The sequence below is a fragment of the Phyllostomus hastatus genome, unplaced genomic scaffold, assembly GCF_019186645.2.
Source record: "Phyllostomus hastatus isolate PE091 unplaced genomic scaffold, TTU_PhHast_1.1 phas_contig_36, whole genome shotgun sequence".
Taxonomy (NCBI): domain Eukaryota; kingdom Metazoa; phylum Chordata; class Mammalia; order Chiroptera; family Phyllostomidae; genus Phyllostomus; species Phyllostomus hastatus.
The window spans coordinates 5,116,216-5,133,085 of NW_025333862.1; the positions used below are offsets into that span (position 1 = coordinate 5,116,216).

The 16,870-nt window shown below is 43.2% G+C and overlaps 1 protein-coding gene across 1 annotated transcript in view; it reads right to left on the reverse strand.

Annotated features, from left to right (window-relative positions):
- DSTYK (dual serine/threonine and tyrosine protein kinase) overlaps positions 1-5,395 on the reverse strand; it is a 56,005-nt gene extending 50,610 nt beyond the window's left edge. Inside the window, exon 1 of the mRNA XM_045841421.1 lies at positions 4,952-5,395. Coding sequence (XP_045697377.1) covers positions 4,952-5,216 — 265 coding nt within the window. The 5' untranslated portion in view covers positions 5,217-5,395. The remainder of the gene's footprint in view (positions 1-4,951) is intronic.
- Positions 5,396-16,870: the final 11,475 nt, after the last annotated feature.

The window sequence follows — 16,870 nt, forward strand, 5'->3', positions numbered from 1 at the left end:
CATCCCCTAAATGTACATATAAGTGCCACCTCACTAGTTTTCCCCTCCAAAGACAAAACTCTCCACACTGAAAGGAATGGAAGCATTTCATGAAACAGAGTCAAATTGCTCCCAGTGCTATCATCTGTACTCTCTCTTGTGGTTTTTGTTTGTTTGTGTTTTGTTTGGTTTTTGACTAGCAAAACATAATCAGCTTTATTATGCAGACAGGTATCCTTCTACATTTTTTAATATATTTTATTGATTATGCTATTACAATTGTCCCTTTAACCCCCCCTTGATTCCCTTCCACTCTGCATACCCTCTGCCAACCACATCCCCCCCTTTAGTTCATGTCCATGTGTCATAAGTTCTTTAGCTTCTGCATTTCCTATACTATTCTTACCCTCATCTATTTTCTACCTGCCATCTATGCTACTTATTCTCTGTACCTTTTCCTCCTACTCCCCTGTTGCTAACCCTCCATGTGATCTCCATTTCTGTGGTTCTGTTCCTGTTCTAGTTGTTTGCTTAGTTCATTTTTGTTTTTGCTTTTGGTGCGGTTGTTAATAATTGTGAGTTTGTTGTCATTTTACTGTACTTGTTTTTGATCTTCTTTACTTAGATAAGTCCCTTTAACTTTTCATATAATAAGGGCTGGGTGATGATGAACTCCTTTAACTTGACCTTATCTGAGAAGAGCTTTATCTGCCCTTCCATTCTAAATGAAAGCTTTGCTGGATAGAACAATCTGGGATATAGGTCCTTCCCTTTCATGACTTGGAATACTTCTTTCCAGCTCCTTCTTGACTGTAAGGTCTCTTTCGACAAATCAGCCGACAGTCTTATGGCTACTCCTTTGTAGGTTACTGTCCCTTATCTCTTGCTGCTTCTAGGATTCTCTCCTTCATTTTAATCTTGGCTAATGTAATTATGATGTGCCTTGGTGTGTTCCTCCTTGGGGGAAGTCCAACTTCTTTGGGACTCTCTGAGCTTCCTGGACTTCCTGGAAATCTATTTCCTTTGCCAGAATGGGGAAGTTCTCCTTTATTATTTGTTCAAATAACTTTTCCACTTGTTGCTCTTCCTCTTCTTCTGGTATCCCTATAATTCGGATGTTGGAATGTTTAAAGATGTCCTGGAGGTTCCTAAGGCTCTCCTCATTTTTTTGAATTCTTATTTCTTCATTCTTTTCTGATTGTATGTTTTTTTCCCCTCTTCTGGTCCACTCTATTGATGTGAGTCCTAGTTTCCTTCCCATCACTATTGGTTCTGTGTACATTTTCCTTTATTTCACTTAGCATAGCCTTCATTTTTTCCTCTAATTTGCGATCATATTCAACCAATTCTGTTGGCATCCCGATCACCAGTGCTTTGAACTGTGTATCTGGTAGGTTGGCTATCTCTTGGTTGCTTAAAAGTACTGATTGTAGGACTTTCAATTCTGTTTGAACCATCTTTTTTTCCCCTTTGGTCTGGTTGCACCTGTTATGTATTACGGGTGGAGCCTTAGGTGTTCACCAGGGCTCCCCAGTTGCTGGGTTGTGACACTATATTTGGGGGCAGGGTCCGAGACGGAACAATGGCGCTTGCTCCTCTCTCCATCGGACCTCAGTTACTTCCACCGAGCAAACTGGGCCCTTCTGGTGCCAATTCCCATGTGGGTGGGCATGTGCACCCCGTGGGAATTTCCAAGGACCTCTCCTGTGAGGCTGGGAGTCTCTCTCTGCGCCTCAACCCCCACAGGTCTTTTTAATCAGTGCCCCAAGGTTCCATTTCCCAGCACTGTGATCCTGGGTTGCGCACAGTGCCTTGCTTCAGAATCACCACCTCGCTGGGTCTGCCGGTTGCCACCCCTTGGCCAGGGTCTGCCAGCTGCTGCCTGTGCGCTCAGGGTCCACCCACTGTGGTCTTGCGCCCTCGGATGCCTTACGTGCCCGGTCCCAACGCTCTCTGCTCTCAGCACCTCAACCTGCACTTGGCTGCCCGACTCCACCCTCCTGCCTGTCTGAATGAACGTGTCTATCTTAATTTCTTGGTTGTCCAACTTCCATACAGTTCAATTTTCTGTCAGTTCTGGTTGTTATTCCGTTTCTAAATTGATGTTGTCCCTATCTTGGTTGTGCGAGGAGGCACAGTGTGTCCACCTATGCCTCCATCTTGGCCGGAAGTCCCCCTCTCTTGGTTTTTATTTCGGGTAGACAGAGGGTAGAGAAAGTTAAAAAACACTACGATTAGCCCTGACTGGTGTGGCTGGGCATTGTCCTGCAAAGTGAAAGGTCGCCAGTTGATTCCCAGTCATGGCACAGGCCTGGACTGTGGGTTCAGTCCCTGGACGGACGCGTACAAGAGGCAACCGATGGATGTTTCTCACATAGGTGTTTCTCTCCCTCTCTCTCTCTCCCTCCCCCTCTCTCTAAAAGTAAATAAATAAACCCTGCCTGGTGTGGCTCACTGGACGGACTGCTGGCCTGTGAACCGAAAGGTCACTGGTTCAGTTCCCTGTCTGGGCACATGCCTGGGCTGTGGATCAGGTCCCCGTCTGGGGTGTGTAAGAGGCAACTGATCAATGTTTCTCTCCCTCTTTCTCCCTACGTCCCCCTTTCTCTAAAATAAATAAAACCTTTTTAAAAATAAATAAATAGATAGATAGATAGATGAAACAGATTAGTTCATGATGAAGCCAACTAGAAAAACCAATAAGGCAAAATACAAAGGTGCATTTGTATTCTTAAGTTGGCTTTTAAAGAATAAAAACAAGACCAACCAAGGTACTTTGAAAATGATGTGAATCTACTCTCTTGATTTTTTCTGCAATAATTCAAAACTAAATAGTTGTTAAAAAAAAACAGCAATAGAGAATTTTGTTTGTTCATTTGTGTGCTTTTTCCGGTAAGCCGCACGGAAACTGCGGGAGCAGGGAAGCCACTGCACAGTGCTGCCGAGGGCGAGGAGGTGCAAGCACCCGCGTCCGTGTTCCGGGGCCACCTCTGCAGACAGTGGCCCTTTCACCCGCTCTCTTCTGAGCGCCTCACAGAAACCAGTCCCCTCTACATCTGCATTTTCAGAGCAGCAACTCTCTGAACATAAGATGTCAGAACCACAATTTCAGAACAGCTAGTGTTGGGGCCCAGGGCAGTCCACCCCAAGACATGCCACAACAGCATAGGAAGTATTTTTAAATTAAAGTTACTTAGGAAACAGCCTGTGTAAGAAGAAAACCATGACCTCTCTGTCCCCTTTTAAGTCTCCCACGTGACAGGTGCTCTCCTAGCTCCAGAGGGCTGAGACAACCTTATCACAGGAGCTGAAAGAATCCGGTCAAAAGCTTGTAGAAACAAGCCTTGTAATGCCTTTACTACTTACTACTCAAGTCCCAACTTTGTTTAGATTCCTCACTAACAAATACCCAAAGCTTGCTGAGATTCCTTTCTAATAAGCACTTCCTTTGTTTTGTCAATTTGTCACAAATTTGTCTAAAAAGTATAAAAATGTGTCTGGTTAGATCATTACTTTGAGCCTCATTTTATGACCAGACCATATCATCATTCTCTCATTTGCATCTATTAAATTGGTTTTTCTCCTGTTAAGTCTTGTGTCAATTTTATTATTTCATTATGAGTCCAGCCAAAAGAACTGAAGAAAGGAGGGAATTCTACCTTTCCCCAACCCTACTCAGCCTCCTCCCTGCATTTATCCCATGAGGTAAAATAAGAGCTTTTTCATTTACGTCCAAGCTAACTAAATGTAATAGTGTCATTTAGGACCATATCGGAATCTTACTATCTTATTTGTATCACCATTTCTGAAGTCTCAGACAAATCTAAGGTACTAAACATGCACCTTGGGAAATACAGAGCCCAAGACACGAACCATGATGAGTTTACCAATTCATTCCATTTTGAGCTCCATGTTGAAACTTGCTGTCAGCTTCTGAATTTGTGTTTCTGAAAGTGTTTGCAGACCATTTGCATCAGAATCCCCAGAGATGTTTTTATGTTCAGATTCTTAGGATCCACCCACTGGGCCTACTCAATCTGTGGAATAGAGCCTAAGACATTTTTAATTTTAATTTTATTTTAATGTATACTTAAATTTAAGAATCAGTAAATTAAACCCACTGACTTCTTTGCTATGTTGTCCCCAAGGTACCGGGATATGTCTACATGGGATTATTTCCTAATTAAAACAGTAGTTAACAAACCAAACCCTCCAGTTCCCCACCAATAACAAGCAGTTTAAGAGGAAAGAAAAAAACTAGGAAAGATCAAAGTCCTTGCACGATTTTAAGTGCCAAAGTGAGAATCTTGTTGAGAAGTCTCAGGACCAAAATCACCCCCTTCCCTCTCTAATTTCTTCATCACCATAAGCACAAGCAACCTCTGGCAACTCCCTGTCAACCATCAGTTACCATTCCTTCAATGACCCCCGGCCCACTGCGAGTACATTCCTTACTTCTTCAGTCACCTCATGATTGGTGTAACAGCATTTCACGCACAGAATCAAACACGCACAGCACACAGCACTCAATCCACGACAGTTTCCCCAGCCTGAGGTTCCTGGCACCCTGCCTCTGGCCCCTCCTCCACCCCTCCATCCCTAAACTGGGACTCCGAGCCACAACTGCCCAACCCCCAACTCGGAGCAACTTTCCCCACTCCTTGGGTTAACCCCCGCCCTCCCCACACACCCGGCCCCCCGCGCTCCCGCCCGGTCCCCGGAATCCCGCTCCGGGAGCTCCTGCCTTTGGGAGCCACCAGGACCCCTAAGCTGAGCCCTCGCAGCGCCTTAGCCGCTCCCCCCACCCAGAGAGATGCTCTCCCAAGGCATCTGGATTCGCCCGGCGCAGGCCCTGAGGCCCGGCCCTTCTCGCATTTCCATCTCTTCCCGGGGTTGTTTTGCAGGGCACGGGTGCGGTCCACACTCCAGTTCGCCTCTGCGGCCCTCTCTCCCTAGCGGCTGCCCTCCTTACCCGCCTGCAGCCCGGTCTCGGCGACATCGCCGGCAGGGGCGAGCTGGGCCCCGCCGCCGCCTGTGGGGGAGGATGGACAGCTGAGGCTGTGGGAGCCCTTGATGTCTCGGAAGAACTTCTGGGTGTCGCCAAGGTTCTGCCGCAGCCGTCCCAGGTAGCAGCGGTAGCGTCCAAAGCTCCGGCACAGGTCCCGGATCATTCCGCCGCCTCCCGGGCCAGGACCCGAAGGCGGCTCGCCACCCCACCGTACCCCGTCGCCCTCCATCTCCTCAGCCCTCTCTGCCTTCGGTGCTCGGTCCCTGGCCCGCTGGCACTGCTTCTCTCCTCCCCACCCCCCAGCCCCGCCGCTAGAGCGGGGAGGAATCCGTCCTCTAACTTCCCCGCCAGCAATCCGCTGGACTCCCAACTCCGTCACCGCGGTTAAAAACAGACCAGCCTGCAGTGCGCGGTGAACGGAACCTTTATCTCCGCAATCCAGAACAGTGCGGGAAGGATGACTGGAACGCGCCGGGGCTGCGGTGTCTCCTGGGACTTGTAGTCTGAACCTGGAGACTGTGGATGGGGCTCATCCCCCTTTGGTATAAATTTCACCGGTTCTTGCGTGTACACGCTCTCCTCGCTTAAAAACGTGTTCCTACTCCCTGCATAAGTGACCCTGAACCAAGAGAGGAGCTGCAGGACCCGGACGCCAGCAGAAGTAGGGTGCCTTACAGAAATCGGAGCGAAAGATTTTAATAGTGCAGAAAGGGAAGGAAACAAGACGGAAGCCAGTAATATCTCCATGGTTACACTACTGGCTCTGAATTTCCGGATGCAATAGATACTGGGGAACTGCCTAAAAATACCCGTGAAGTAGGGAAATCCCTCAGGTTTGTATTGCTCTCTCCTTTTCTGACTTTCCTTCTCCAAGTGTGGAAAAGAGGGTTGTGAGAGGGTCCTTAAAGAACTTCAAACTGATGCTCGTTTGGTTTCTTGAAGTAGAGAGACCCAACTGGTAAAGGGGAAGTAAGGTTTGTAGCCTTCCAACAGGTTCTGATTATCTTAACTTGGCTTCTGCTAATACAGAACAGTTTCATTCACAAACTGCCAAGGAGCCCTGAACACAATTACAGAGGAGACAAAACTTGACAGCCACCCCTTTTTCGCCTCCCCTTTTCTCTCCCCTCTTCTCCTTACACAGAGCCTTCCTGTCCTGGGTGCGGATAGACCTCATATTTTCACCCCTAACCCTAACCCTAACCCTAGCCGGGCTTCTCGGACAGGCTGAATAGTGGAGTTCCTCAATTGAACTTAGGAAGAGACGAGTTTAAGTCAGAACTCCCCCAATGTCTTGCCTTGGACCTATGAAGTAAAGGTGTCTGTTAGTTCATCTTTAACTCCTGAGGGCTCTAAAATTTTGAGTCTTGCTTCAGAATCTTCCCTTCTGCCTCCCAATATCTCATCCCTTCAGTACAAGTGCTCCTAAGTAATGTCATGATAATTGTATTAATTCAATGGAAAATGTGAAGGCTTTACCTTTTATTAGGTTGGCCAAATAGTCTGTCACATTTTCTCCATAAGGTGACTCCAGTAGTACTTAGTTGTCTTTAACTTCATGTGAAACAATTTTGTTAGATTGTATTGTGACAGTTGTCATATCAGCGTGCGTTTAAAAAAAACATCAAAATTGGTGAATTTTTGTGCAGCCATTTTTATATTGAAGATGGAAGAAAATATGCAACATTTTCAGTATTTAATGCTTTATTATTTCAAGAAAGGTAAAAACAACTGAAACAAAAAAAGATTTGTGCAGTGTATGGAGAAGGTGCTGTGACTGATCGAACGTGTCAAAAGTGGTTTGTGAAGTTTCTTGGTACTATTAACATTTTGGCCAAATAATTCTTTGCTGTGAGGCTGTCTTATGCACTGGAAGATGTTTAGTAGCACCTGCGGCCTCTACCCACTAAAGGCCAAAAGCAGGAGATAGCTGACGTACTCAAAAAATCCAAATCAATAAAGTTATTGGTGAAAATGAAAATGTGTCTTTTATTTTTATGGAAAAAACTGAACAGAGGTTTTGGACAACCCAACAGCATGTTATAAAAAGGGGTCACTGGTTCACATCGATTTCTATTTGGTAATTGCATTTGAAGGCTCCTAGTAAGGAGGGAGCTTCAAGCTCCTTCTCAGGTACTCTCTTTTACTTGCTCATATATTCTTCACTGACCACTCCTCATCTTTGGAAAACCCTCATGCAACCCGTAAAAGGCTCAGTAAAACAAAAATGCAAATACAAAATGGAAAGTTCAATACAAGATGGTTGATACTATTTTTTAAAATGAAGAAGCACTGTAACAAAGCAGTGTGAGATGACTTGCCACACACAATTTCTAGCAAAGGAGATCAGATGAGAGAGTACATGGGCTGGAATTGCCCAAAGAAGGAATAGGGAATTAATATCTATCTTGAAGACAGAGGGAAATTTGGATAGGCAGAAGTAATCAGGGAGGGCACTGTGTCAGGGAAAGGTCAAGGAGCTCATCCTTTTAGAAACTATTCATTAGTACTTTATTTTTAAAATAAATAAGACTGTAATACGAAATTCAAATGGTACAGTAGGCTCTGGCTGGCTAGCTAAGTTGGTTACAGAGTCATCACAATATGCCAAGATTGCAGGTTCAATCCTCCAGTCAGGATACAAGAAACAATCAATGAATGTATAAGTAAGTGGAACAACAAAGCAATGTTTTGCTCTTTCTCAAATTAATATTTTTTTTAAAAATAGTTCAAATGGTACACAAGGATAAACTAAGTCTTTGTTCTACTTCCTGCCTCCCAGTCATCTAGTTCCCTCTCACGAGGTAACCACTATTACAGATGTAGATACTATATAGACATGTATTTCCATTGATTGGAGGGGAGGAGGGAGAGAGAGAGGGAGAGAGGGAGAAAGATTTATTGGTCCACTTATTTGTGCATGAAGTGGTTGCTTGCTGTATGTGCCCTGACCAGTGATCGAACCTGCAAACTTGGTATTCTGGGACAATACTCTAATCAACTGAGCTAGACAGTCAGGGCCTTAGATATGCTTTTATTTTTCTATTTTATTGTTCAAGTACAATTGTCTCCATTTCCCCCCCTCTGACTCCCCCTGACCCCAGCTATCCCTACCTCCCACCCTCAATCCTTCCCCCCTCTGGCTTTGTCCGTAGGTCCTTTATACATGTTCCTTGACAATCCCCTTCCCTTTCTTTCTCCCATTACCCCCTTCCCCATCCCCTCTGGTGACTATCAGTTTGTTCTTTATTTCAATATCTTTGGTTATATTTTGCTTGTTTGTTTTGTTGATTAGGTTCCACTTACAGGTGAAATCATATGGTATTTTCTTTCACTGGTGGCATATTTCACTTAGCATAATGCTCTCCAGTTTAGATATGTATTATTAAATACAAATTATAGCCTACTATACTAACTTCATTCTGTCCTTATAGACCCTTCCACACCAACATACAGATCTTCTTTTTTAAAATGATTGATTGATTTTAGAGAGAGAAGAAGCAGGGAGAGAGACATTGATTTGCTGTTCCACATATTTACCCATTCATTGGCTGATTCTTGTATGTGCCCTGACCAGAGACTGAACCCACAGCCTTGGTATTTGGGGAAAACACTTTAACCAACTTAGCTACATAGCCATGATCCTTATTCTTTTTAACTGTGTAATATGCTATCATGTGGTTCTGGATGTTTATTTAACAAGTCCTCTATTGATGTACTGTTAGGTGTTTTGCAGTCCAGTGTTATAAACAATGCTGTAGTAACTAAACTACATACATAATTTTTAATATGTATGAGTATGTCTCAGCCCCATTTTTGATCTGCTGAGGAAAGTGATCTTTTGTTTCCTGTTGTTTAAAATCTTAAAGAATGTGGACTTACAGCCAAGATGGAGGCGTAGGTAGACACACTGTGTCTCCTTGCACAACCAAAATAAGGTCAGTAACAATTTAGAAACAAGATAACAACCAGATCTGACAGAAAATTGAACTGTATGGAAGTCCAACAACCAAGAAGTTAAAATATACACATTCATCCAGATCGGCAGGAGGGGCGGAGTTGGGCAGCTGGGCAGAGAGAGGTCTCAGCATAAAAAATGGTGGCACCAGACATGGAATGCCTCCCGGGCGTGTAGGGCATCCCAAGGACAAGACCACAGAGGGCGGACACTGGGCGCACAGGCTGCTGGCAGACCCAGCGAGGCAGCGGCTGTGAAGAGAGGGACTGCATGCAAGGCACCTGGCTGTTTGGGCCACATTTGCATGCAGATAAATGAGGTGAAATTGAGCAGTGAGACAGACTATGCAACCCAGGGTCCCAGCACTGGAAATAGAACCTGGGGTCACTGATTAAAAACACCTGTGGGGGTTCAGGCCCAGGGAAAGACTCCCAGCCTCACAGGAGAGTTTGTTGGAGAGACCCACAGGGTCCTAGAATGTGTACAAGCCCACCCACATGGGAATCAGCACCAGAAAGGCCCAGTTAGCTTGGGGGAAGTGGCGGAAGGGACTGAAATCAGACAGAGGAGCAAGCGCCATTGTTCCCTCTCGGACCCCACCCCCACATACAACGTCACAACCCAGCAACTGGGTTGCCCCGTCCTGGAGAACACCTAAGGCTCCACCCCCCACTATGTAACAGGCATGACCAGATTTAAAAACAAAAAAACAAAAAAACATTCAAACAGAAATACAAATCAAAGCCTCAGAGCCAATACTTTTAAGCAACCCAGAGATAGCCAACCTATCAGATGCACAGTTCAAAGCACTGGTGATCAGGATGTTCACAGAATTGGTTGAATTTGGTCGCAAATTAGATGAAAAAATGAAGGCTACGATAAGAGAAATAAAGGAAAATGTACAGGGAACCAATAGTGATGGAAAGGAAACTGGGACTCATATCAATGGAGTGGACCAGAAGTGGAAAAAAAAAACATACAATCAGAAAAGAATGAAGAAATAAGAATTCAAAAAATGAGAAGAAGCATAGAAATCACCAGGACATCTTTAAACATTCCAACATCCAAATTATAGGGGTACCAGAAGGAGAAGAGGAAGTGCAAAAAGTGGAAAACTTATTTGAACAAATAATAAAAGAACTTCCCCATTCTGGCAAAGGAAATAGACTTTCAGGAAGCCCAGGAAGCTCAGAGAGTCCCAAAGAAGCTGGACTTCTCCCAAGGAGGAACACACCAAGGCACATCATACTTACATTAGCCAAAGTAAAAATGAAGGAGAGAATCCTAGAAGCAGCAAGAGATAAAGGGACAGTAACCTACAAAGGAGTAGCCATAAGACTGTCAACTGATTTCTCAAAAGAGACCTTGCAGGCAAGAAGGGGCTGGAAAGAAGTATTCCAAGTCATGAAAGGCAAGGACCTACATCCAAGATTGTTCTATCCAGCAAAGCTTTCATTTAGAATGGAAGGACAGAAAAAGTGCTTCTCAGATAAGGTCAAGTTAAAGGAGTTCATCATCACCAAGCCCTTATTATATAAAATGTTAAAGGGACTTATCTAAGAAAGAGAAGATAAAAAACACATATAGTAAAATGACAGCAAACTCGTAATTAGTAACAACCACACCTAAAAAAAAAAACAAAAAGAACTAAGCAAACAAGTAGAACAGGAACAGAACCACAGAAATGGAGATCACATGGAGGGTTATCAGCAGGGGAGTGCGAGGAGAAGAGAGGGGGAAAAGATACAGAGAATAAGTAGCATAGATGGTAGGTAGAAAATAGACAGGGGGAGGGTAAGAATACTACGGGAAATGTAGAAGCTAAAGAACTTATAAATATGATCCATGGACATGAACTAAATGGGGGGAATGTGGATAGGAGAGGGTGTGCAGGGTGGAGGGGAGTGGAGGGGGGGGGAAAATGGGACAACCGTAATAGTATAATCAATAAAATATATTAAAAAATAAAATAAAAATGGAAAGAATGTGAAGGACAATGAATGCTTTCTAAACTGCAACCACCTATAAGTAAAAGTACATATTTTATTCAGATATCCAACTCTAAGGACAAGTGGGGAGAATAAGGGTTTTGGCAATTACAAGAGACGATTTACGTTAGTGTAGAAAAGTGTTTCCAGAAAGTGGTGAAAGTTAAGCAATTAATGAAGAAGGCCTACTTTTGTTCTCTTCTAGAACAGCACTGAAATGGCAGTAACTTGATTTTTAAGAGCATAATCCCACAACAATGAGAAGAGCCAGTACTCAAACAAAAATGACAAAAACAAGCAGAAGGTGGAAAGCAAATGGTTGAATACTAACAAGTAACCAATCTGGAGAAACCTGAATCCTAAACCCTAAGTAGGAAAAAGCTAAAAGCCCATGTGTCTTCCTTCTGCTTAAAATTTTAAAAAGAATAACAAAAACCAAAAACTGAGACCCAGCCTAATTAATACTGCAGAGTTCCTGAAGTCTCAGTGACTGGTGGCTGTGGGCACCCCCGCCGCCTACTGTGAAGGTGCAGGACAGCAGGGCTCCCATGCAGAGGTTGTCCCCTGGGCCGGGATTAAAACAAGGTGTTTGCAAGCTGTTTAAGAGCAGTTAGGTCCCCAGGTCACCTCTCCCTTCTTTAACTGCCCCCACTCCTCCCAAAAGACTGTAGTCTTTATTCTCCAGAGAGGGTTAAATAGGAGGTCCCTTTATAAACAGGGAGATTAAGTGAATTTATGGATATCAGATGCTAAGTTCTCAGTCCTCTTACTCCACTCAGTTTCTAGATCTCAGGGTACCAGATAGTTCCCCTTTAGAGAGGAAACTTGAAGTGTCTTCTTCAAGGAGTCTGACCAGCCAAAGAGGCAAAGCCCAAAGATCCTGACGTCAGAACGAGAGGTTTTGTCTGGCTTGTTCACTGCTGTATCTCCAGCACCTGAACAATGCCTGTCCCTGTGCAGGTGCTCATGAGATATTTGCTGAATGAATGAATGTTCACTACAGCATTTTTTTAATATTTGGGAAGGCACAGGGAGGAAATAAAGACCACGGATGTTTCTACTATCCAGCAAGAATCAGTAGGTTACATTCATATCTATTAATGTTGCTCCTCATTAGAGGAAGAGGGACAGGTGAGAAATACATTCATCTTTCTAACTTTTCTATGACCAGTTCCTCTTGATTAGATGATTTCTATAGAGATTCAGAAGCCTTGGTCCTCATGTCCATGTAGGTGGAGTCAGGTGTTTTTTGTGGAACGCCGAAAGACATTAACATTTAATTCTGCTGTGTGAATTAGAGACAAGTTTACTGATAAAAAGTACGACTGCTCTCCATTATGAAATACAAAAATCACAATCACAAATCCAAGAATTGAGAAGCCCACAAAAAATACAAGTAAACACTTCTGAGTTTTCCATAGGCATTTTACTACCACTCAGTTGTTACCTTCTAAAATTATCACTAACAGGCAAGTGAAACTGGGCTCCAAAGAAGAGAGGAAAAATTATGTTTAAAAAATGAGATAATACAATTTGTTAACTTTTTTTCCCTACAAATTGGTGGTGGAGAAATCACCATTATCAACTTTAGCAGCAGAACGTACCTGCTTCCAGCTCAAAACTGATTTCCAGAGGAACATGTTGGAGAATCCTTGTTCTAGATCATCTTGCTCTCTCCTCTGCTTATTCTGTGTGCTGCTGATGGTATTGCAATTCAGTGCTTCTCAGACTTTAATGTGCACAAGAATCCTATGGGCATCTTGATGAAATATACTTCTGAATCACTAGGTCCGGAGCAGGGCTTGGATTCCACATTTGTAACACGCTCCCAGGCAATGCCAATGCTTTCGGTCTGAGGACCACACTTAGGGAAGCAAGAGTGCATGGAGACAGAACCGGAGTCAGCAAAGCCTCAGGGTTAAGAAAACAGGTCTTGGAGTCCAAGAGATCTGCATTCAAATCCTACTTCTATCCCTTCTTGTTTGTATGTCCTTGGAGACATTACTTATTTTCTCTAAGCATTAGTACCTTCTTCATAGGCTTACTGTGAGCATTAAAACAGCAATGCCAATTGCAAATCTCAAATTACGTCAGTTTTTAAAAAGCAGTATCTGACACATAAGCACTCACTAAATGGCTGCTGCTTTTATTAATTATGTTATCATTATGACAAACCTGAGCTCTAGACCTTACCTGCTACTTTATCATCTTAGCCAAATTTTGGCCAGTCTGGTTCTTGGTTTTCTCATCCATCAAATGGGATAATAATAGTGCCTGCCTCATAAGGTCATTATGAGGATTAAGATGGGGTGAAATGTTTTTTAAAATGCTCCACACAGTCCTGGCTGGTGTAGCTCAGTGGACTGAGCACGGGCTGTGAACCAAAGGATCGCCAGTTCAATTCCCAGTCAGGGCACATGCCTGGGTTGTGGGCCAGGTGCCCAGTGGGGGCCAGGTGAGAGGTAACCACACATTGATGCTTCTCTTCCTCTCTTTTTCCCCATCTTCCTCTCTCTTTAAAAATAAGTAAATAAAATCTTAAAAAAAAATAGCTCCATACAGAGCCTGGCACATAGAGGCACTCAGCAAAAGGTAGTGGTGACAGGAAGGGGGTTGCTGCAAACCTGGACTCTAGTCCCGGCTCTGTGAGTTCTGTTAAGGGGAAGAATCCTGCGATGTGCCCAGCATCAGTCTGTGGTTGGGATGTGCGCCACTGTAAATAAAAGTGCTTTGGAAATTAAATTAAATAACATTTCATAAAAATTTAGGGAAAAAGCATGAGAATCAGGGAATCTGACTCAGTTCTGGGGCTGGTTGTCCTGCTATGTACTTTGTGATCTTAAGAAAATGACTTAGCTTCTTGGAGCCTCGGTTACTTCACCTGTGTGGTAGAGCCAATAACACCTAACTCACGGGGTTGTAAAGATTAAATGACATAATGTTTAAAGTAATTAGTACCTTGCCTGGCGTATAGGAGTGCTTAACAAATATTTCCTTTCCTGGAGATTAAAGGGAAGTTCTATGAAACTGAAATGCTAAATGCATTCTATTCAATTATACATTAAATATCATTCCAGTACTGAATATTTCATCAGTGGCATCCCTGGCTGTGAGGATGCACAGCATGGGGAAGAAAACAATCAATTAAAAGGAATTTGGTGCAACCCCAAACAGAGATGATCTTTGCCAAGTAGAAGAACAAAGTTTCTAGAAATTTTTTAGAGTAGCTGACTCATATCTTTCCAGAAGTCCTGAACACAGTTTTGCCACAATTTATTTCTCTTCAGTAAGATTGGCATTGCTTTTCCAAGTCTAAACGACTTTGATTCTTTCTCCACTATGTTGCCTGACACTCTAGTAGAACTCATTTTTGGTTAATTTCTTTACCTGTGCAGTACAAAACCTGGCAACAGGTTGTATTTTTACATCTCTGGACTGATTCTGGATAGAGGGATAGATGAAGGTGGATAGATGAAAACCTGCCAATACTCTTTTCTATGTCAACATTCTTGATAGAGGTTTTCTGGAAGATTCTGAAGCCTGAGTTCTAAAACATTCCAACTGGCTTAGTATATTTCTATCCATATGTGCTGAACATGATGCCTGAAACAAAGTGTGCTAATATCTTTCAGCTGAAAGAGAACATTTCTTTGATGTCACCCCCTGGCCAGACCCCTTTCTCATGAATCCAGCTCTGAAGAGAGGCGGTTTAATGGAAGTGAGGGTTAGGGGTCTGAAGCAAAGGCGGGTGGAGGACATCCTGGTCATGACAACGTGCCCTCCCCCAGCTGCGAGGAGAGAGGGAGCTCTACCTAACAAGCTTCGTACAGACTTCTAAGCGTGTGGAAAACAGGCCCAGGAACCTGGCTGAGCCACCTTCCTCTGAGTCTGTGTTTGGGGCTGCAGTCGGTTTCCTAGAGCTGACTTCAGAAGCACCGATCTCGAACGTCTCTCAAAAGAGGGTTAGTGATGCATTTCGGCAAGTTTCCAGATGACATAGGCACAGCTCTTGCTCAGGGAGCATGAGCTTTTCTAAGGGGGTGGAGAAATAAAGAGGGAAAAGTATGAAATTTTTAAAAAATCATCAAAATAGCCCTGGCTATTGTGGCTCAGTGGGTTGAGCACTGGCCTGTGGACCAAAAGTTTGCTGGTTTGATTCCCAGTCAGGGAACATGCCTGGGTTGCAGGCCAGGTCCCCAGTTGGGGGCTTGAAAGAGGCAACTGGTTGATGTTTCTCTCACACACCAATATTTCTCTTTCTCCCTCCCTTTCCCTTTCTCTAAAAAAAATAAATAAAATCTTTTAAAAAATACTTAAAATATCATAAAAATAAATTTATTTCAAATAAAAATTTCAATAGCACTTCTTTCCATCATGGTTTATACAACTTTTATCCGTAGAGTTTATATCATCTTTAATTCTTACAACAACCCTGGAAAAAGGTGTGTGTGTATATAAATATATAAATATGTATATGTTTATAAATATGTGTTTGTTATATATTAAATACACAGTAAACATATTAATAAATATATAATAAAAACAAATGTATATTTATCAATATGTATTTATTCTAAATACATAAATATATATTTATATTTATAAATATTACACTTATATGTTCAATAACATTAAATGTTATATAAATATGTGTATAAGTATATTGACATGTATATCATGTATATTTATAAATATATATTTATTTTATACAAAACATGTATATTTACATATTTATATACACACACACCTTTTTTTCAGGGTTGTTGTAAGAATACAACACACATATATGGGTCTGGCACAAATAACACCTATTTTCATTACAAAATCATAAGCTTGTAATGCTGTAACAACAATATCACACTCAAGCACACCAGGTGATATTTTAGGTGAAATATTCAAATAAAAACTATAAATTATTACACCTATATTACTACCCTACCAACCACACTCATGCAGGCCTTATTTCTGTCAGACCCTGTATATACATGTTTTTAATCCTTACCAGAGGATTATTGATTATTATTTATTGATTTTCTTTAGGAGCAAGAGAAAAACAGAAACACTGATGTGAAGCAGAAAACATCATCAATTGGCTTCCTCCTGTATGCACCCCAACCAGAGAACCAAACCTGTAACCTTCTGTGCACAAAATGACACTCCAGGCACTTCCCGCCAAGATGGAGGCGTAGGTAGACGCACTGTGCCTCCTCACACAACCAAAAGAAGGACAACAATTAAAAAAAAATAACCAGAACTGACAGAAAATCAAAGTGCATGGAAGTCTGACAACCAAGGAGTTAAAGAAGAAACATTCATACAGACCAGTAGGAGGGACGGAGTCAGGCTGCCAGGTGGAGAGGACTCGTGGCAAGGCGGCTGCTGGAGGACCCAGTGAGGCAGCGGATTGTGGAGCGAGTGGCCCCACATTCACATGCAGATAAACCGGGAGGAACCACTGGGGAGTAAGACAGACTGCACAACCCATGGCTCCAGCTCAGGGAAATAAAGCCTCAAACCTGTGATTGAAAACACGGGTGGGGGTTGAGGTGCCAGGAGAGACTCCCAGCCTCACAGGAGAGTTTGTTGGAGAGACCCACAGCGTCCTAGAATGTACACAAGCCCACTTACACAGGAATCAGCACCAGAAGGGCCCAGTTTGCTTGTGGGAAGTGGGGGAAGTGACTGAAATCTGGCAGAGAGTGGAGCAAGCGCCATTGTTCCCTCTCAGACCCCGGCCCCACATACAACGTCACAACCCAGCGACGTGGTTTGCCGGTCCCTTGCGAATACCTAAGGCTCCGCCCCTCACTACGTAACAGGTGCATCAAGACAAAAAAAAAAAAATGGCCCAAATGAAAGAACAGATCAAAGGTCCAGAAAAAATACAACTAAGCAATGAAGAGATAGTCAATCTATCAGATGCACAGTTCAAAGCAC